Below are 21,954 nucleotides of genomic sequence, written 5' to 3'. Positions count from 1 at the left end.
CTATGAACAAGCAAATTGACACATTCAGGGTTTTGAATATCAGGGTTAGGATGAGTACGGCAAGGGATCTGTCCCTATACACGGTCTGTTGCCAAGACAGACTTCTGCCATTCAAGAGGCACTGTTGTTCCTGCTGCTCTTTCTTATCCCCACACCTCACTCCAGTGTTCCTTCAGTTTGCCGTGTCTTCACAATTCTTATTTTATGGATCCCTCTGAGGAATTGTCACTGCTAAGCAGGGATTCCAGCTTAGGATCTATTTTCATTTCTAGAAAGGGGAGATTTTGCTGATGAGGCAGCTGAAGGGAAAGATGGTCTACTCTGTGCCCCAAAGCATTAACTGTGAGAAATCCAGAGATGTAGGTAGCCTCTTAAACTTGATGTAAGAAAACACCTGCATTTAAAAGCATTTGCTGTTTAGCAAAGTGCATGCGTGCACACGTCTGAAATGCCCTTATGCCTTCATTAGTGTTGCAACACAATCATGCCTTGTACAAATACGGTGTCCTTGAAATTTCACCTCGGAGGAGCTGGTGCCTGGATTAACCAGTGTAAGCATAGGGGCAGTGCAGAGAATGGCAATGGGTGAAGGGAGTATTCAAAGTAATTTTATGTTGGTATGTTGGAGCAGTGGGAATAGGTTGGATGACTCAGGATATACTCTGGCTAGGTGTGAATGGCACTAACTTGCCCTCTAGTGGCCAGCCTAGGATGTCAGTTCAAAGCCCTCTATATCTGAAAAGGTCAAAACAGCTAGTTTGTTTCCAGGTAGTACTGAAATTCCCAATGACTGCAATGCCTGCATTGGATTTTTAACACCTGGGGACTTGCTCATCCTCCATTAAGAACAACCACCTCTTCTTCCTGAGCTAGTTAAGCTCTACCTGTGTAAGCTGCTGTCATTCTTACTGCCCATGCATGGCTCATTCGAGCCCAGCTCTGAGGTCAGCTGCTTACCAAGGATCTGTGATCTTTCTGTGGCCCTGAATGTTTGAGCAGTAGTAAGGCAGAATGAAGAGCAAGTGCCCGTTCTCTTGCATACTGCTGGAACCAGGAAAAGACAACTCGGGGACCCAGTTGCATCTTGCTAAATATATTGGTCGTGTGCAAGTGATGTTCACACCTGCTTGCTTCTTCACCAGTGGTGCTGTCAAAGATTTGGTCAACAGAGCATCTCCTTTAAGCTTTTGATGTAGCACAGAGATGCAGAAGTATCAGTCTGGCCCTCTTGAGTTTCTCAGTTTCCCAGCCCTTTTCCTAACCACTTATCATTTAGCAATTTCCTGCCTTTTGTTGCAAGTCTCTACTCCCACCCCCAGTCTAAATGACAGACATGCTGCTCCTTAAGGCTTAGTTACTGACAGCCAGCACTTTAAGTGAAGAGAAGCTGCTGCTCTGGAGTATGCTCCTTTTGCCTCGGCCCATGCCTCCCACCAGGCTGTGCTTCTCTGGACTGGAATGTGGCCCTTGGGCAGAAAGAGGCTCTCCAAGCCTCTTCTAACAGCAGTGCAGGCAGTGGCGGTGATTATGTGCAACTTCTTAGCCCTTGTGCTGTCCTGCCTTCCCTGGCACACCTAGGCAGTTCTGTTGAAGCCAGGGCCTTATGGGGTGGGGACCCTTTCTGGTCACCAAAATCTGTTCTCTAAATGTATGAAAACTGGTCCCAGGGTGTATGCTGAAGACATGTGAGGCAGCCCCCATGCTGAAGCTAAGCAGCTCTGAGCCTGGTCCCTGCCTGGAGAGAGGACCCCTGGGGAACTACATGTAGACCCCTTGCGTGCCCTGGTGGAAGGAAGGTGGGATATAAATGCAATGGATAGATAAGCTGGTTATGTTCCTGATCTACTTACTAGCTGCTTTGCTTTTCTCCCCTGTGTGCAGGAGTTATGAGGACATGTTGGTGGATGACATGGCTAGAGACCAGTATTACTGGGCCCCTCTGGCCCAGCATGAAAGGGGCAGCTTAGCAAGCCTGGACAGCTTGCGGAAGGGAGGCCCAGGAGCAGCCAACTGGCGCCAGCCAGAGCTTCCTGAGGTCATAGCCATGCTGGGGTTTCGTCTGGATGCTGTGAAGTCTAATGCTGCCGCCTACCTGCAGCACTTGTGCTACCGCAATGACAAGGTGAAAACGGAGGTGCGCAAGCTGAAGGGCATTCCTGTGTTAGTGGGACTGCTGGACCACCCCAAGAAGGAGGTGCACTATGGAGCTTGTGGGGCCCTCAAGAACATCTCCTTTGGCCGGGACCAGGACAACAAAATTGCCATCAAAAACTGCGACGGTGTCCCTGCTCTGGTGCGTTTGCTGCGGAAGGCACGTGACATGGACCTCACAGAAGTCATTACAGGTAATTCCTGGCCCATCTTGAAGGGGGAGCGGCTAGGCAAGGAGGTGTGAGGTTCGTGGCCTGGTGTGTGCACAGAAAACTTACTAACACCACGCTTCTCATCACAGGAACACTGTGGAACCTTTCCTCTCATGACTCCATCAAGATGGCCATCGTGGACAACGCCTTACATGCCCTCACCGACGAGGTTATCATTCCACGCTCAGGATGGGAGAGGGAGCCCAGCGAGGATTCAAAGCCCCGCCACATAGAGTGGGAGTCGGTGCTCACAAACACCATTGGCTGCCTTAGGTAAGCAGGCTCTGTCTCGTGGCAGCTGCCGGGGCAACTGTGTGCTCTGTAATCTAGTGATGGTATCTGGCAAGCTGCTTGGGGCCCTGAAAGTTGCCGCCTCCTGCAGAAGAGGCATTTGGGTGAAAGTGTGTGACTCTCTTGGGTCACTTTGCTTGGGGTGGGATATGCTTTCAGACTGGAGGGAGAATTTTGGGTGATGTGGCTGCCTTCGAGCAAACTGTGATAGCTTTATGATTAATATTTTATAGTGCCTTATTTGCTAAAAGCCATCAACTCAGTACAAAGCAATTTAAAACAATACAAGTAAGAACATTAAAATGTATAAAACATTGGAACACTAAGCTATTACATGTTCATTCTTGAGAGATGGGTCTTGCACACTTTCTAATAGCCAAGAGAAGAGCTCCTGTTTGTAGTAATGTTGAATTCTTAACTGCAGGCCATTAGTACCCCATGGGGTTTTACCTGTCCCCTTCATTTCTGGGGTAGGAGAGTGCAGCACACAGAGAATGAGCAGGGTGAAGCCCCTCCTGTGTGAGCCATCCCTTAAGGAGGTGAGAGGGATGGCCGCCAGGAGCAGGGCCTTTTCTGTAGCTGCTCCCCATATTTGCAGTACTGTCCCTAAGGAGGTTCACCTGGTGCCTTCCTTACTTTCTTTTCGGTGCCCGTTGAAGAGCTTCCTTTTAAAAAAAAAAAAATAACTAATGCCATAACACCTTTGTTTTGTATTTTTTGCTTGTATTTTATTGTTATTTTTAATGTGCTGTTGGTTTTATTAGGTTTTTATTGTGTTTTTATCTTGTGGTTGTGAGCCGCCTAGAGGTGCTGTGGCACAATTGGGTGCCATGCACATGTTTTGAATAAATAGACTTCTACCGTGTCGTACAGTGTTCAACCCCAGCAGCTAGCGATTCCCAACCTGGCACAGAGCAAGAGTGGAAATTTGTCCTAACTAAGGGAGAGAGATGTGCTCGGAAAGCCGGTATCTGCTGCTGTCTCCATCTCTCATGTCTTTCCTCTGTCCTGTAGAAACGTCAGCTCAGAGAGGAGTGAAGCCCGCCGGAAGCTGCGAGAGTGCGACGGGCTAGTGGATGCCCTTATCTGCATTGTCCAAGCAGAGATTGGCCAGAAAGATTTAGACAGCAAGGTAAGCAGAGGCAGGAAGAGGCAATTCAGTTCTTTCTGCAGCCCCCCCCCCCCCGGATGGGGGAGTATATTATCCAGGGCTTTTCTTCCCTCCCAAGCACACAATGCTGTATTCTCTCTCCTTTGTGAGTACTGATCCTTAGAAGGATGATCGACAGGGAAAAGCTGAAGGATAGTTTTCCCCCATGTCATGTAATGGGGTTCTTTGCTGCAAGATGGGTATATTTTTCTTTGCCCCCCCCACCCCTATGCCTAATATTTGCCCCTCTGATTTCATAAGGCCCCTTGGAGGAGAAGTTGCTTAAGAAAGTCTGTGCTCAATTCAAGGTCACAGAAGTTATTTTATAGGTTCTTCAGGCAGAGGTGTCAAACCTCTTTTAGCCCAAGGATCAGGGAAAGTTTCAGAGGAGTTCTTGGCAGCTGCACTCCATAAATGGAAAAGGGCCTGGCCAAAAATAATCAACACATTTCAGCTTAACATGTTTAACTGCCAGTGAATCAGCTTTAGGAGAAGCTTCTGTTCAACCAATAGAAAGGAACACATGCCAAAGCTGGGAGCCACTGAACGACTGGCAGCCAGAGGATGGGGTCAGGCCCAGAGAAAGATCTCTCAGGCGGACCCAGAGTGCCAGCTTGGGACCCTGGGCAGGCTGGATATGGCCTGTCAGCCTGAGGTTTGACACCTACTGTAGAGACTGCTTGGTTTATTGTCCTGAGCCTCCAGATCCATGCAAAGTGGGAGAGGCGCAGGAAAGCAAGATGGAGCTGTCCCTAACTTTTGGGAAAGACTGGCTGGCTGGCATTGGCAGATGCTACCATCCCCCCTTTGCCTTCATGCTCTTTCTGATTCCACTGATACCAGGAGCTGTGCATCTAAAAATCTTCAGCCATGAGAATGTGATTCCCAAACCTAATCCTTCACCGTAGCCCTTGCAACATGCACATGTTCACCAGCAGTTTGTAGCCTCCATATTTCCTAGCACAGCTGGGGGTGGATGTTTTGACTCATTAACAGAAGGGCCCCCCGTGCTCTGAGATGATACAAGCTGTGACTTTATCTTATGGTTGCTGTTTTGTGTGACTGCTCTGTGGACTGGCTGAACTTCAGTAACCTTGATGTCTAACTTGAGGACCTGTCCATCTTCTGCTAGCTTGTGGAAAACTGTGTCTGCCTCCTGAGGAACCTCTCCTACCAGGTGCACCGTGAGATCCCCCATGCAGAGCGCTATCAGGAAGCCCCACTTGCTGCCCCCAACAACACTGGACCCCATGCAGCCAGCTGCTTTGGTGCCAAAAAGGGCAAAGGTACGATGCCTCCTTTCCAGCATCTGCCCAGCCTTTCAAGAGGGAAGGCAAGGGAGTGGGGAGAAGAAATCAGTGTCTGAGTGCTTTTCAATCACCCTTTGCTTCCTAGAGCAAACGGCTGCTTTCTGCAGAAGCATCCTGCAGATGCATCGAGCCGCTTTCTGGCTTTTCTGCTGTTTATCTCTCAAGCCTGTGATTTGTATGGTGGGCTTTTTGTTTGGTGTGTCAATCAAGGTGATGGATGGGCCCTTCAACTAATTTGTGGCCTGTTTCCCCTTCTCTTTGCTTTTTTCTTCCAAATGACCTGTGATCCTGCTGGCATCTCTTCTCTCTTGCTCCCTTCTTCCCTGTCCTTCTCTTCACCAAAAGATGAATGGTTCGCAAGAGGTGAGTTGAGCTTTTCTTTTCTTATTTTGTGGCATGACTGATTCTGTGAAATACGGGACATACCAAGTTTCTGCCTAATCTTTGCTCTTTTATCATTTTGGATACTGAACACAGAGGGGTGTGTGCACGCACGCACGCACACATGTGCTTGTCCCTGCAGCTTTGTCCTTCCTTGGGGCAAGATGATCTCTCTGTTCTGTGGCTTGCGTTCTGCTTAGCAAGAGTATCAGAATGACCACTGAGACATAACTACAGCAAAGTCTAGTTTTTAAGCTACTGCACATACTTTCAGCTAAGCAGCTAAGTAACCTTCCTGTAGTCTTGACTGACTTCTTCAGGGTAGCCTTTTCCCACTTTTTTTTAATTAGCAGCATGTCTTTTGCTAACTGGAAGAGTTTTAGCACCTTTCCTAACGTGGTTATGACAAGATGAGCAAGATTGGAGGGCTGGGGCAGGCATTGCCCCTCAACCTCGTTACTGCTGACATCTTGATTGCTGCTCCTGCTGCTTGCCACTCCAGTCCTTCTGGCAGCACTCCCTTCTCTGAAGGAAGTGAACTCAGAAAACTTTGAACAGAATGAATTCTACAAATTTGAGGAATGCAAACTTTGTGCTATGTCAGTCAATTTACATTCGGGGTTCTTTTTGGCTACTGAACTTGCTCCTGCTTGGATCTTCTCCAAAGGCGTAATGGAGTAAGAACTCCTCTCTTTGAACTGGAAATTGGCAGTGTCAGCTATGGCATGGCTAATTTGCAATGGCAAGACATTCATCTTGCATTTCTTGACAGTGGAGAAAGGCTGCTGGGCTGAAAACTTCCCTGGCCTAAAGTTTAGAATGAAATAGGGAGGGACCCTTCAATAGGACACACGCACTACACCAGGGTGGAAAACCTGTACACTTCAGGAGTTCTGGCCTGCAACTTAAGCTTAAGCTAGCATATTCACTGGTGAAGGATCATGGGAGCTTCAGGCCATGACATTTGGAGAGTCACAAGTTGCCCAGCCAAATTTTGCACACATAAGAAGTCCCCAATTCATTCCTGGCATTTCCAGTTAAACCAGCCTTCGCCAGCCTGGTGCACTTTTGATGTTTGTTTGTTTGTTTGTTTGTTTATTAAAACATTTTTATGCCGCCCCATTCGCTGAAGCCTCGGGGCGGCTCACAAGTCCCATAACATCCAGCCAGCAAGGCCAAGAATCATGGGGAAGACCAAGTTAAATGATCTCTGGCAGCTGAACATGCTGAAATATGTGGAAAGTCACTACTTGATAGAGCAGGCACTATGATAGAAGCATCATTGGTTTGGCTTTTAATAACATAATTCTTTTTATCTCCTGACTACAAATGGGCAGGCACAAATTTCCCTTTTTATCTTTGCATCCATTGTTGGGTGGAAGAGTCTGTAGCTTTAAGAGGGTGCATTTACCTTGTAACAGAACACAGAGAGAAGGGCGTTTTGTTTTAATGTAGTCTGCTTTCTTTTTCAAGGTAAAAAAACAGCCGAGGATACTTCTGCTGATGTAGTTGATTTTCCCAAAAGACAAACCCCTGCAAAAGGTATTCTTCCCATTCTTTTATAATTCAGTGTTCTGTTTGTGTGCAGAAGGTACCATGTTCACTTTCTGGAAGGATTAGGTAGCTGAAGGCCAAAGGGTTAGAGCCAGAATCCTCCAAACACCAGCATATTTTATTTTAAATCTTTTGACTGCCAGCAATTAAACTTTGGCAGCTGCATCTCAGCCATTTAGAACTGGGAGCAGGGGAGCCCCCAGAAAGGCCTGGAACATGCCAAACAATTGGCATTGGGGGAAAAGGGGGTGCAGCCAAGAAAAGGGTGTGACTCTGTGAAAAATGCCAGAAGGCCAGATTGGACCCCATCCTGGAGTTTTGCATCTCTGTGCTTGGGCTGTCGCTGATCAGAATAGACTGAACCAGGTTTGGGGGATCCAAATATGATGTACTATATAAAGAGCTTTCCTCTCGTCACTTTTGCTTCTTCAGCTGCATTTCCACTGCAGCTTTTTGTTGTGTGTCCTGCCGCAGGTTCAGCTTTAACCTAAGGCGAAGGATGTGGGTCATGAGCTGTTCAGACATGTTTTACTGGGGGCTGAGGTGGAGATGCACATGTTTCAATGTAAGAAACAATCCCAAGTCTTAGCAAAGGTGTGGTATGCAGCTGTGCCAGCAAAGCAGCTAGTCTTGCTCAGTGGCCTCAGCCTGTAATGCCAGTAAGGGGCAGACCATTGTCCTCCTAGGTGTACGGGATGGATGGATGCCTATTTTATACGCAGTGCAGCAGAAGTAAAACAAAAGGTGAAGTGTACGAGGCTGATGACTTGCCAAATCAGGAAATGAAAAGTGCTCTTCTCTGTGGTGTGTTTAGCTGAAGTTAATTAAACATGGAGCCAGAATTTAAAATGTGTTGGATCCAGTGGCCCCCTCCCCCTTGTCAAGTGATGTTCTGTCATGGTTTAGGATTCTGCTTAAGACTAGGGAAAAAGACTGAACAGCTTCAGTGCCTGTTGAGAGCATTAGACTCTCTTGTATGTGCATCATTTCACCTTCTCTTTATAAGATCCCTGTGCTGTCCCCGCATCTGAATTTCCATCAGATAATTACCAAAGCAAGGGGGAATATGGAAATATGTTTAAATGTTCTAATGGGATTAGAAGATCTAGGAGAATAAAAATGCCTCTGGCCCTGAAAGGATAAGTGTAGGCCTGTTTTGGGAGGGAGGGAATTCCATGAACCAGGGGAGGGGGGCCTCTATCATTTATTTATTACATTTCTATCCCACCTTTTTTCCTTTCAGAAACTCAAGGCAGCTTGCATAATTCTCTTCCTCTCAATCTTATCCTCACAACAACAACCCTGTGAGGTGGGTTGGGCTGAGAGTCTGTGACTGGCCCAAAGTCACCCAGTTGGCTCCATGGCTGTGCGGGGACTGGAACCCAGATCTCCTGAGTCCCAGACCCACACTCTTAACCATACATCACACTGACTCTCTGATCTCCCTTCTCATTACGGAGAAGGATTTTTTTCTGGCCAGCCACTTGATCTTGGATGGGTGTGTGTGTGTGTATGAGAGAGAGAGAGAGAGAAGAGGAGATCTTTTGTAGGTGTTACATCTAACTTGGATATGTGCTTCTTCCTAGGATATGAGCTCCTTTTCCAGCCAGAGATTGTTCGTATCTATATCTCACTGTTGAAGGAGAGCAAAACCCAGGCTATCTTAGAAGCTTCAGCGGGAGCCATCCAGAATCTGTGTGCAGGTCGTTGGACGGTGAGTGGCTACACTAAAGCTCCCACAGTTGCTAACTGGATCCTGTGTGTTTCAAAGAAACCCAACAAAGGAGTTGAAATTCAGGCCATGGGCAAAGCAGAAGAAAGGCCTCTTTGTGCACATGAAGGCGGAAGCCCATGTGATCCACCCTTATATCCTGGAGCATGTTGAACTGGACAGACTGGCATAAACGAGTATTGATAATTTAAGATTGGTTTTGTTCCCATGGATGGAAAAGGGCAGGAATGCAAAGGGGCTGGGAGGTTGACGATTGCCATCATGGAAGAGCTGACTAGGGTTCCCCAGAGCCAGTGCTAGGCTGCTGCTCTTTCTTGCAACCACTTTATCTTTTTGTCCCACCAATTTGTTTTAAAGCAAATTAGGTACAGCCAAAAACACCAGGGAGTTTTGCAGTGTTGCTTGATTTTTAAAAGCCATGCAAGTTCCTGCTTGTCTCCCAGCCAAGGGGCCTTGAACCTCATAGGCTGCTACTTGCTGCAATCTGGGTCAGCCTTTGTGTTTGCATCTTCTTCATCATCCCAGTTACATCCTGCCTTTTTCCCCCCATTTGTGAGGAATCCAAGCCAGCTTACAAGGCTCCTCCTCTTCATTTCCCTTCACAACAGCAACCCTGTGCAGTAGGTTAACCTGAGAGTCTGTGACTGGCCCAAAGTCACTTCAGAAGCTTTATGTCTGAGTGGGGACGAGAACCTGGATCCCCCGAGTCCCAGTCTAGCACTTTCACCACTGTGCCGCACTGACTCTTGCTACACTACCTAAGGTGTAAAGAGAGGCTTTCAGCCTGAGGGACAAATCCATATTTGAGGAAACTTTCAGAGGCCTCATCATTCCGGTTCTGAGTTGGGGCAAAAGGAGACGTGGCTGGGCTTAATACCAGTCTGCTGTAGCTCGAAGAGGCATCTCAACCTTTGGGGGTGGGGTGGTACAAAAGCTGGGAAAGTACCTAGTGATTGGTGGTTGGAGAAATGGAAGTGCAGCCAGAAGAAGGGGGTTTGCCTACCTGGGGAACCCTGGAAAGCTGGACTGAGTCTCCAGCGGCCTGGGCTGGGCCTGTAATTCAGCAACCCTGCTTAAAAGTAAAACTCTGCTTTCCAGTCCTGTGGTTCTGCCTACTGGTTAAAGCCCTGCTTTTAAGCCCTTCAAACTTTGGCAGGCTAAGGAAGGAGGATTCCTGGTGCAGAACCCCTCCCTGCAAGGGATGGAGCTGTGCACAGGTCTGTCCCTCTGTTCTCTCTTCTGTCCTCTGGTGTCTTTAGTACTCCCAGTTTTTCCTCAGCTACTTTTGCCCTGCTCTGCTTCCCATCTTCCCCAAACACACACATACACAAGTGCATGTTGCTCCCCTTCCACCCACCCTTCCTTCTCTAGCTATAAAAGGCAGTCTGGATTGGCTTATGCCCAGCTGCTAGAAATATTTTCTAATAAAGGAACAGTAGAGGACATCCCAAGTTTGGGAGCATTTCTTACTTTTCTGCTGTACTGATCTAGTAGGAAGTTGCTTGGTAAAGGAAGCTGAATGCAGCAGGCACTCCACCCTAGCTAGGGCATAGAAAAAATTGTTCAGGAGATGGAGGTGCAGAGAAGGAATGGAGGAAGCATATCGCCTTTCTCCCTCCCCACCCCTTACTTGAACAGTCCTAGTATGCACGCAAATGCTGGTCTCTGAAGTGGTTAGCAGGTCCAATTTTGAAGGCAACAGCCATGGAAGAAGTCAGAAATTAACTTGGGGGCACTTTCATGGCTGCCTGGATCTTGCTGCCAAGTCTCCTCTGGTCTAAGATTTCAAAGCGAGATGAAGGTTTTGTATGTCACCTTGCAGCCATGGGGAATTTCCAGAATGGAAGAGTAAGTCAGCATTGTGGTAACAAAGGCATGTGGCCAGCTCCGTGTTAGCTGTAAAAATAAACAGCTGGTCTCAGGGACTGTATATTGAAGTACTGGGTTGACTGTGGGCTTTGGCTATAGGATTTCCAAAGGAAACTGAGCTTGCCCTTTAGGAAGGTTGCAAAGGAAGGGAAGTCAGGAACATCTTGTTCCAGGGGAATCTTGCTCTAGCAGCATGAACAGAAAGTGCAGTCCTGTGCAGGGGCCCCCAGCCCAGCGGCCACGTCCTGTAGCTCTTGACTTCAAGCTGATGCTGTGTTGTCTCTTACAGTACGGGCGCTACATTCGCTCCGCCTTGCGCCAGGAGAAAGGCCTCTCTGCCGTCGCTGACCTTCTGACCCATGATAGTGAGCGTGTGGTGAAAGCTGCATCTGGAGCGCTGCGCAACCTGGCAGTGGATTCCCGTAACAAAGAGCTGATAGGTGTGAGCCGGAAGAGGAAGGGGCTTTTCAGATTTTGGGCCTGAGTAATGCGCATTTAAAAAAAATTAAAATACACACACACGCACCTGTACTTTGATTTCCTTGACTCCCAGCTATCAATGTTGGATAATTGGGACTCGACTCTTTAATTTACTTCACATAGGTCTAAAACAAAACCAGAATTTAGCTTCCTGCAATGCTGAAATCAGTCCTTACACTGATTGGTGGATGCTGGGAGTTGTAGTCCAACACATCTGGAGGGATCTTGCTGGGAGGGCCAGGACACAGCATTGTGTCCCTTTTCCCTTTTCCAGCCTCTTAGCAAACAAGACTCGGCTGGCAACTTTGTCTGCCAGGCGAGTGAATGAAGCGCTTTGAACGGCAGTTCCTTGATCTTGTGAGAGCGCCACCTTTGTGCTCTGCACAACTCTTCTCATGCCCCACTTTCAAGAAGAGAGGCTTTCTAGGTACCTGAAGAGCTCAAGCAGGGCTTGCAGGATGCAGGCAGCCCTCTGCCACTTCTGTCTTCTGCCCATAACCCTCCTTTCTCTTAACTGACCCTGATCTACTCCTGCTTCTAGGTAAACATGCCATTCCTAGTTTAGTGAAGAATTTGCCAGGGGGTCAACAGATGCCGGTGAAGAACCACTCTGAAGATACCGTGGTCTCAGTGCTGAACACTATAAATGAGGTTATTGTGGAAAACTTGGAAGCAGCGAAGAAACTGCGGGAGACGCAAGGCATTGAGAAACTGGTGCTGATCAACAAATCTGGGTGGGTGCAAACCCTGGGGAGGGCCCAGGTGGACAGTGCCTGGACACTTCTCCATAAGCCCTCCCCACAATCTCTCACTTTTTCCTCAGTGCTTATGGACTAGGCTTATTATCTGATAATAATTATCAGTGCTTATTATCTCGACCCATTTCAGTCCGGCTTCAGACCCGGGTACGGTACTGAATCTGCCTTGGTCGCCCTGTATGATGACCTGTGCAGGGAGAAGGACAGGGGGAGTGCATCCCTGTTGGTTCTTCTGGACCTCTCAGCGGCTTTCGATACCACCGACCATGGTATCCTTCTGGATAGGCTAGCAGGATTGGGGGTCGGAGGCACTGCTTTGCAGTGGTTCCGCTCCTATCTCAACGGCCAATTCCAGAAGGTAGTGCTGGGGGACTGTGGCTCTGCGCCATGGCAGCTATGCCATGGAGTACCGCAGGGGTCCATTTTGTCCCCTTTGCTGTTTAACATCTACATGAAACTGCTGGGAGAGGTCATCAGGAGGTGTGGGCTGCGGAATCATCAGTACGCTGATGATACCCAGCTCTACCTCTCATTTTCCACTAATCCAGGTGATGCAGTGGCTGTGCTGAACCGGTGCTTGGGCGAGGTAATGGGCTGGATGAGAGCCAATAGACTGAAGCTCAATCCAGACAAGATGGAGGTCCTGTTGGTTGGCGGATCGGGCTTCGGAGAGGGTGGATTTGACCTGGTCCTGAACGGGGTTGCACTCCCTCTTAGGGGCAAGGTCTGCAGCTTAGGAGTACTCCTCGACCCGGAGCTTTCATTGGAAGCTCAGGTGACAGCGGTGGAGAGGAGCGCTTTCCTTCAGCTTCGGCTGATTAATCAGCTGCACCCCTACCTGGAGTACGACTGCCTGGCGACAGTGACACACGCGCTGGTGACTTCCGGCCTTGACTTCTGTAACGCGCTTTACATGGGGCTCCCCTTGAAGATGGTCCGGATACTTCAATTGGTTCAAAATAGAGCTGCCAGGTTGCTGACGGGGACGGGGTGTTATGTTCACATGACTCCAGTCCTCCGACAGCTTCACTGGCTTCCCATTGAAGTCCGGGCCCAATTCAAGGTGTTGGTTATGACCTATAACGCCCTAAACAGCTTGGGACCTGGTTACCTGAAGGAGTGCTTACATCCATATATGCCCAACCGCCCCTTGAGATCTGCGGGAGAGGCCCTTCTCCGGGAACCCTCCGTGAAAGAAATTAGGAGGGTAGGTACTCGGAGGAGGGCTTTCTCTGCGGTGGCGCCCAATCTATGGAATGTGCTCCCCAGAGAGGTCCGCCTGGCGCCGTCATTTGTTTTTCGGCGCCAGGTGAAGACCTTTTTATTTAAACATCATTTTAATTGTTAACAATATTTACTTATCTGGCCAGGGCGACTTCTTTTCTTTTATAACTTCTTTTATATTGTTTATATTTTTTATTTATTTTATATTATTAATTTTATTTTTATATTGTTATTTTTGTATTGTATTGTGTTGTAAGCCGCCCCGAGGCTTCAGTAAGGGGCGGCATAGAAATGTTCTAATAATAATAATAATAATAATAATAATAATAATAATAATAATAATAGGCTGTTGATTTTTTTGTTATATTTTTCTGTTCTTGCATTCTAGGAACCGCTCGGAAAGAGAAGTCAGAGCAGCTGCTCTTGTATTGCAAACCATCTGGGGGTATAAAGAGTTACGGAAGCCGCTGGAGAAAGAAGGGTGGAAGAAGGCTGACTTCCAGGTATTTGGCCAGGTGTTGAGGAAGGACTTGGAGTGTGTGGGGGGTGAAGAGGGTTAGGCAGGTTGTGCTTTGTCCTACGAATGTGAGTCAGAGATGGTTGCCCTTTCAGGTCTTTATGACTGGATGAGCCGCTTCTGTGGCCAACATGGTGCCTTTTCAAAATAATGAAAGCAGATTTATAGTACCTGGCCTAGAACCCAGAGAAGCAGTTTAGTGGCTGCTGTGCGGAAGCAGAGCATCCTTCCAGTCCTTGCACGCCACCGGGCCTTTCCTTGTGAGCAATCGTATTTGCCAGCACAACAGGCGTTGCATCTCTTTTATTTATTATACTTGCCTTCTGCTTTTCCTGAAGTTCACATGCAGAGTATATTCTGCCCCGCCCCCCATCCTCACAACATCCCTGTGAAGTAGGTTATGCTGAGAGGCAGTGATTGGCCAGAGGTCACCCAGCGAGCCTTGTGGTCGAAAGTGTCTCATCAGTCCGTTCCATTTCCCCAATCCACTGCACCTGCCCAAAAGAACCAAGGGAAACGCCTGTGACGCCAGCTCTCCTGCTGAAGGATTCCCTTGTACTTGCTTGCCCTTGCTGCCTGCCAGGTGGGTTCTGCAGATGAGACTGGCCTCCTCCTAAGGGGTGGGTGCTGCTGATGCCTGTAGGCACTAGATGGCAGCCTGTACGAACTAGCTAGGAAGGGAGGTAGGCAAGCCCTGCCTCATGATGACGTACAGTTACTGAACAGTCCCTTCTTCTCAGGTGCATCCGAATACCATCTCCAGGAACCAGGGGGGCAACTCCTTCGATGACAGCACCTTGCCTCTCATTGATAAGAACCAAAAAGGAGGTAGGTGGAGGTTTGGCAGCAGTCTGTGTCTGAATCCCAGGCCTGGTGCCAGGTCATGTGTTTCCTGGGGCCTGTATGCAGCAGAGGAGGATGGAACCCCGGAAACGGCCTGCAGGGCAGTCCGTTCTCTCTTTTTTAGCCTGGTATTGTTTGCACTGGCTGACGGTAGCTCTCCAGAGTTCAGGCTGTTCACCTAGCTGGGACTGTGTGCTGCTGCAGATGAGGCTGCTGCCACTCCATGTCATTTAGACAGAGTGGGAGAGAGGTGGACACTTGCTTCCTTTTCCATGGGAAGAGCTCGATGAAGTTCAAAAAGCAGCGTGTGGAGAAGGCTGACCCAGGGACATGTGTGCACCCGTAGTTTTCTGCAGTGTGTCTGTGCTGTGCAGTTTTACCGGAGAAGTAGCAGCGACCGTGTGTGCAGATACGGCACTGCTTCATTGTTGAAAAAGTGGTGTAAATCGTGTTGTTTGCACGACTTCAGTTTGCTTGTGTTTGCCACTTTCTTTTGGGAGCAGTTCTCCTGAGGGGGCTTGCTCTTGCTCTTTGCACCACAGGCAGCGTCCTGCGGTTCGAAGCACAGTGTTGAGCTTTCGCTGGAAGAGCATCCCACTTCCCTGCCAGATGGTTCTTGTGGAGTGCATGTAGGGGGTGTGATTAGGAGAACCTGCCAGAGGGCACCCATCCTGGGCAGAAGCTCCCCCCTTGCCCTTGAGGGCTGCTCTCACGCCCACTTCCACAGCAACCAGCTCTAGGGACTGCAGGAGCATTGGCACCGAACCAGCCTGCCTAGACTCCAGCACACCAGGACACGGGCACAAAGGAGTTGCATCCTTTGAATGCATTCTTGTGTTGGGGAAGTATCTAGGAAGAGGAAAACACCACATTTTGCTCATACAAAACTTGACTCGGGGGAATAGAGCTCCCCCACCCCCCATTCAGGTCTGCTCTGTGGAGGGCAGGAGAGAGCAACCCTACATGGGTACTTGCAGGTACTTCCCACAGTAGAGACATTCAAATAGAAACCAGACGGCCATCTCAGTGGGATGGTGTGACTTGGGGTCCTGCAACAGCAGGGGTTGGACTGATGGCCTTCATGGCCCCTTCCAGCGCTACTATTCTATGATTCTAGGTTGTCTTTTGGCCAGTGAGCCTCACGAAAAATGCTGCTGTTGGCAAAGCACTAAACAACTTGAGACTAGCATACATAACAAACTGTCTTCCCCCATAGAAACCAAATTGGCCCCTAAAACCTTTTGAGAAGCCTACCTGGTCATCTTGTGACCAGGCGTGTGTCAGCAGGTAGCGGAATGTACAGTGCTCTCCCAGGTGTGGTCCGAGAGGCAGGAACAGATAAACATTCGATATGTCTTGAAGACAGACCTGCCTACTTAAGCTTTCCCTGATAGGTCATTGCACTGCTTTGCTTGGCCATTTCTATAATATTTCTAATAGATTGATTAGGGTACATTTTTGTGTAATATATTTTATTCATTTAAACCACTTAAAGATCTTGCAATTTTTGAAACTATATATAAATTGTTTAATAAATCAACACCAAATACATATGCATCAGCTCCTTTTATCATATTTAGAGGGCTCTTGAAGCCATTCTTTCTTTAGCAGTGCCTTTTTGGGGCAACTTGGTTTCCTATGTTTTTTGAGTTGTAGTTTAAGACTGGTTTTAGCTGTACCTTTATTCCATGAGTATTTAATTTTGTTAAAGATGATGATGATTTACTACAAGAAGCTGCAGGGGACTGTCAGTAGAATAGCAAGATTTAGGCTGAATGAATGCTTTTATTAAACAGCAGCAGCAACAGAACAAGGGCAGCACTATGTTGAAAACAGTAAAGAAAGTCATGATTTTGAACAGTCTGTGTTGCAATTTAAAAGAACGATCATCCAAAGAAGAGTATCGTCTTGTAATAGTAGCCCATGATTTCTAGCATCATGGAAAATGGGAGAAGCAAAATGACGTAAGTCTTCCAACTCACGAGAGGCTTCTCCTGGGGCCCCCTTTATGGGTTGTTGATTAACCCAAGCATAGCTAGTTAAAATCAGGAGTCTGGTTTCTGCATCTAACTGTTTTGGTTTTATTTTCTGTCTAGACAAGAAATCCTCTCGAGAGGAGATCCAGATGGGCAACATGGGACCAGGTATGGGAGCTTCAGAGGAAAAAGGGGAAGAGGATGCTTGGACTTTTTGGCATACCCAAGAGAAGTGCTGCTGGATAAAATCCACAACCAACCCTGCATCTGTATAGCTCCAAAGTGCTCTGCCACCCGCAGCTGAGTCCTGTGCATGCGTGGCACTAGTCCATCCAATGTAACTATGTAGATGCTGAGTTTAGGTCTTGGCCAGCACTTCCCATCACTCCACACAGCCAACGTGTGACCCCCATAGCTGGCATTCCAGCTTTGCCTAGAATGGTTCTGTTCTGCCTCTGGGGAAGCAGCATTCCCCAGTTTCAGTGTGCCTGCCTGTATTCCTAGCAAACCTGCCTTGCTACTGTAGGGGTCTTTTGCAGGCAAGCCAATGGTTTCTACCCATGATCTAGCTGTCGGCCTCACTTTGGCACAACTAATCTCTCTTCCAGATACCTGCAGTTAATTCATGTATGCCAATCTTGGCTTGACAAAGTGATCTCGGGAACAAGGGGTGGTGTACCTTCCTCGCTGGCAGCCTTGTTACACCCTAAGACAGGAGGGGGTACCTTAGGCCAGCTGACCAAACCCAGCCCCCTAGAGAGCCCCAGATGGCTGTGCCCCCTTTCCCCAATGGTTGATTATGTGGTGGTTTCAAGGCTTTGGTGCAGTTTTTTCTCTTTCCAAAAGGTCCAAATGCCTTCTTAGGGCTCAGATACCGACACTAACAATTTTTAAGTTACAATAAGCAATGCAGGGGTTGTTTTGTTTTGTTTTTTTGTGTGTGTTTCTGCTGCACTGTTTTTGCACTTGGCCGTGCTCATCACTGGAATGTGCGCCCCAAGAGCTTTTTAAAATCACATTCCCTCGCAGGATGAAACATGCTACCGGAATGGTGTTGGGGGGGCGGGCGGGCAGCCCCCCTACAGGTCGATCTGCTTGCCAGTGCCATGAAACTAGCAAGCAGGTAGAGTTACTGGGTGAGGAGGCAGAGGAGAAGAGTCCAGACAGACCACAGTGGCCATCCTCTGTCCCAACCTTCAAACACGCCTGCTGGGTTCACAGATAATGCCAACCTGTGGTATGGGTTGTGGGTCGTTGTAGCTACCCGGTCAGATTAACAAACTATGGTTTACTAACGACAGACAACCCAGAAGGAGAACCCACAGTTTGTAGTTGGGATGTGAACTCTGTTTAAGCTATGGTTGTTTTTGTGGGCGAAAGTGTAATTGTTTCACCAGCTTGCAGAGGCTGTGGACAAGATTTTTTTTTTTTAATGGCTCTACATGCCAGTGCTTGGTCACAAGGGGACTTCAATAAAAGGAGAGAGTGGGGAAGGGCAGAGGATAGCAACCAAGGCATTAAAAATGTTTGCCAATCAAGCCCTGGGTAGAGCAACAAACCATAGGTAAGATAAGCCAGCATGTGTGAACCAGGCTACATGTAGCCTTTCTTTCACCTTTTTTCTAGCCTTTCTTCTCACCAAAACATTCTTCCTTGAGTTCTTTGCCATTATAATTCACCTCATTCCAAAGCTTGAAGTGATAATGTTGTAGTGGGTGCATCCAAGTATATGTTTTGTCCCAAGAGCAGTGCTGCTTGTGCACAGAAGCCTCCTGATCTCTTGCTGTGCGTTGTGGCAGGGAAGGAGGTGGTGGAGTTTGTTCCCTGGCAGGCTGATGTGATGCAAGGTGACTGGGGTGTCCAAAGGGGAGCTTGCTTCCCCCAGCAGCCTGTTTGCCTTGGGCCCATGTGAATTTTCCTTATATCAGATATCCCTCTTGATTTCAGACAACTACTCAACACTGAATGAACGGGAACATAATAGGACATTGGACCGATCTGGAGAAGAAATGGAATCTGTGAAGGGAGCACCACTGATGGTAAAGACCTGGGGTGGCCATTGACGGAGGCACCTAGTGGGTGGTCACTGAGGTAGCAAGGATGGTCAGGGAAGGTTTGTGTGGCTGGAACTGGTGAAGAAGCAGCTTTGGAAGGGTCCACTCACACTGAAAGCCCAAGGATCTCTAGCACTAAAGAGTGCACTGGGAACAGTGCTGGTATGTGCCATTCTCCTTGCTCTCTTACCCGATGTTTTGGAGGCTCGTTAAGGTATTTGCTGTGTGACTAACCCGGGCTCCGTTGACTTGTCTGTTTTCCGCTCAGCCTCTCATTCACTTTCCCCAGTGACTTTTCAGTTAGACTCCTTGTCCCTCCATCCCACTGCCTCCCCTCCTACATAACATGCCATCCTTACTAACCATACCTATGTCTACAGCAGGAGGAAGGGCAGGAATTCCTTGAGGAGAATGACCACTTGTCTTATCCCCCTATGGTATGTTCTTGCTTTCTGACAGTGATCCTCTCCCTCTGTGTTGGTGTGTGTGTGTGTGTGTGTGTGAGAGAGAGAGCGAGAGCGAGAGAGCTGTCTGCTTCTAAAATCCGATCTTTGTAGGGTTTAATCTGGGGTCTTGCTCAACCAATCTCTTCATCGACCAAATGCAGCACCAAGACTCTGAGGTTCTGACCGCTTAATGATTCCATGTCTGATCTGCTTGCCGTGTGGAAAGCTGTTGCGTGTTGCCCTTGTATGATTGCTAACAGCAGCTTTTTTTCCTTTCTCCACAGCAGAAGATCTAGAGTTGCCACCATCTGCCTTCTCTGTTTTGAGTTTATAACATAATATGTATAACCCTTTGTGGTGAAATGGACTGACACTTTTTTTAATCTCTTGGCACGCGAGTCCAGCCACCCTGCCAAAATGACTGGCCCCCCCTTGAGCCCAGAGCGCCTCACACCTCCCTGTAGATGGCTGTGCATCCAACCTCTGGACACTTTTTTGTCTATATTTTTCAAAAATGCAAGAATTCCTCAAGACCAAATACTCCTGACAGATCTCATTAGAGCGACCAAGGCAGACACGTAAAGCTACACGCTTCTGCTGTATCCACAGCCAATGATGGAGGCCATGGGTGCAGGCTCCACTGAACTCGACCTTACTGGAACTAGTTTTTCTCAAGGAGATGTGTCCAGCTCTCTTCACAGAGAAGTGGAATGGGAGCTCATCTCCTCCTCCTCTTAGCCTATAGAATATATTTTTGTGTGTGATTTCATTTTTTTGCAGCAAAGGATGCTGGGAATACTGGAACATTCCTGGTGGGGGTGGTGGGGATGGTGATGAGGGAGGGGCAGAGGGTGGGAGATGACAAAGGAGGGAACAGCTTGTGAGTGGCCACATCTGGGTAATCTGGGGGCAAGATGGCCTTAAAGAGTGCTTCTGTGAAGGCACGGCCTTCTGTATCCTCGTCAGCTGAGGAAGAATGTGTTCATCTTCATCTGGTTTCTCCCGTTTCTTAGTTATTCTCGATGGTTTAGTCTGACGTGGGTTAACTTGGCGTTTAGGAAGCTATTTATTTGTGGGAGAAGAGCAGCTTATGGGGTGTAGGGTTTGATGGAAGGAGAAGAAGACGAGTATGTTAAATGGAAGACGTGTGGCTGAAGGGGCCTAAGTTTTCAAACTTCAAGGTGGCAAGTTCAACATTCTGTCAGAGAGGACAAATGAGGCATCTGGTTTGGATTGCTGTTGGATGATTTGGACTTAAGTGGTTGTTGCCGATGCTGGAGTGCAGGGTGGGGGGCTGATGAAGTGGGAAGCTTGGTGATGCTGAGAGCATGTGAGGGAGGGAAGGCAAGATCTCTGTAAATATTGTCCAGATCCTCCCATGCTGGCAGGGGAATGAAACAGATAACCACCTGTCCCTATCTACACGTGCCTTTCTTTGCCACTGTGAAATAGCTTGGTGCTTTTCCTAGTTTTGAGAGGGGAAGGTAGAGCACCTGGACTGGAGAGAGAGGTTTTGGGCACAGAGTTACACTCCTGCTCTCCCCTAACTCCTTGCCTGGGAACCAAAAGTTGGCTATCCTTACCTGGAATAGTGGTGCTCAGAATGCTATTACCAGTAGGTGAGTTGGGGAGTCCAGGAGCTCACCTGGTGACTAGTAAAGGCTCACGGGGCCAGGAAGGGAGCGGTGAAATCCCTGTTGGACGAGGATCATGGTGTGCACCTTCACAGCTCCCCTCTTCAGGGAACAAAACGAATTTAGGGTCCACTTCCAGATCTGTGTCCTACTCTTCAGGGCTGCAGGAAAGGGGACAGTAGTGAGCAGCTCTGGACACCACATTGGTTTCTGCCCCTTTCCTGCTGAAGAGGACCTGCCAACTCCCACCCATCCCAGCCTCAAAGCCCTGCCCTTGGCCCAGTAACTGGAACAAACTCTGTTGCCCTTGACTTCTGGGATTGTCTCCACACAAACAGTCCAGAGGGAAGGCCTGACGGGGAAGATTCTTGGTGCCTCTGTATTATGCTCAATCCCAGTTTTACTTTCCTCTAGGGGGAGTGGGAGGAATTAGACATGTAAATCAGCTTTCTGAGGGGGGAGGCACTCAACTTTTCTAATGTAAAACACTATTTCCTTTTTTTAATTCAAGTTGAACCAAAAACAACAACAACAACCCTTCCCCACTGACCAGTTCAATGCTGTAGGACAGCCTTCCTCATTTTGGTGCCTTCCACATGCGTTTGGCTGCAATTCCCAGGATTCCCTGGACAGCATGGCTACTTAGGGATGCTGGGAGATGTATGCAAACACATCTGGAGGGCATCAGGTTGAAGGGATCCTGTTATAGGAGGAACTATTAATTCACTGATGGTTGTTTGGTTTTATTGCTTTTCCTTTGCACCCCCAGGGGGAGGGGGTATCCTGCTGTTCTTTGAGTCTTGCGCTCACTCTGTAATGCTTTTAAAATGAAATGATTTTTATATAAATAAAGTTTTAAAGTGTGTATTTGTTAAAATGTAATTGTCTTATCCAAATCTTGTTGAGTCTTGCCTTTTACTTTTTCATGGAAATTGCCTGCAAACTTAACATGGGTTTCAGTTGCTGCAGATTAATAGCCTTTATTTATTTTCTCTGTGCCAAACTGGGCTCACTTGGGGGGTGGGGTGGGGAAAGATGTGCTCCTGCTCAGGTGAATTGAAGCCTGAAAAAAAGAAACTTTGAAAAGTTAACCATCAAGATTTTACACATCCCATAATGATTATCCGTTTTATTAATTAGTTTGTTAGATTTATTTTCTGCCTTTTTTCTTACAAAGTACTCAAAGCATCCATTTTCTCTCCCTGCCTTTTTGTAAGCATTGGTTTTTACTTTGTCATTTCTGCCTGTGACTTGGACTGTGATAAACAGAAATATACAGGCTTAACATCTATTACTCTCTGCAGACTATGCTTTCCATCCTTAATGCAATGAATCCCATTTGTAACCTGTGGGCAATTAACTCTCTCCTTTT

General features: G+C 47.9%; 1 protein-coding gene across 5 annotated transcripts in view; it reads left to right on the top strand.

Moving 5' to 3' along the window:
• The window catches only part of CTNND1 (catenin delta 1), a 64,613-nt gene extending 43,135 nt beyond the window's left edge, over positions 1-21,478 (top strand). For 3 of the 5 annotated variants that reach the window (XM_044420795.1, XM_044420794.1, XM_044420799.1), the window contains 14 exons: positions 1,882-2,345; positions 2,453-2,636; positions 3,669-3,786; positions 4,937-5,090; positions 5,460-5,477; positions 6,969-7,037; positions 8,636-8,763; positions 10,940-11,090; positions 11,672-11,864; positions 13,501-13,615; positions 14,370-14,457; positions 16,569-16,616; positions 18,396-18,487; positions 19,233-21,478. In XM_044420795.1, coding sequence (XP_044276730.1) covers positions 1,882-2,345; positions 2,453-2,636; positions 3,669-3,786; positions 4,937-5,090; positions 5,460-5,477; positions 6,969-7,037; positions 8,636-8,763; positions 10,940-11,090; positions 11,672-11,864; positions 13,501-13,615; positions 14,370-14,457; positions 16,569-16,616; positions 18,396-18,487; positions 19,233-19,244 — 1,834 coding nt within the window. In that variant the 3' untranslated portion in view covers positions 19,245-21,478. The remainder of the gene's footprint in view (positions 1-1,881; positions 2,346-2,452; positions 2,637-3,668; positions 3,787-4,936; positions 5,091-5,459; positions 5,478-6,968; positions 7,038-8,635; positions 8,764-10,939; positions 11,091-11,671; positions 11,865-13,500; positions 13,616-14,369; positions 14,458-16,568; positions 16,617-18,395; positions 18,488-19,232) is intronic. The other 2 variants (XM_044420796.1, XM_044420797.1) reach the window with 2 other exon arrangements.
• The last annotated feature ends 476 nt before the right edge of the window (positions 21,479-21,954 follow it).

Source organism: Varanus komodoensis, unplaced genomic scaffold (assembly GCF_004798865.1).
Source record: "Varanus komodoensis strain SLA01 unplaced genomic scaffold, ASM479886v1 scaffold110, whole genome shotgun sequence".
Taxonomy (NCBI): Eukaryota; Metazoa; Chordata; class Lepidosauria; order Squamata; family Varanidae; genus Varanus; species Varanus komodoensis.
The sequence above is the reverse complement of the archived record's forward strand: the minus strand, read 5'-3'. Positions and strand labels throughout refer to the sequence as shown.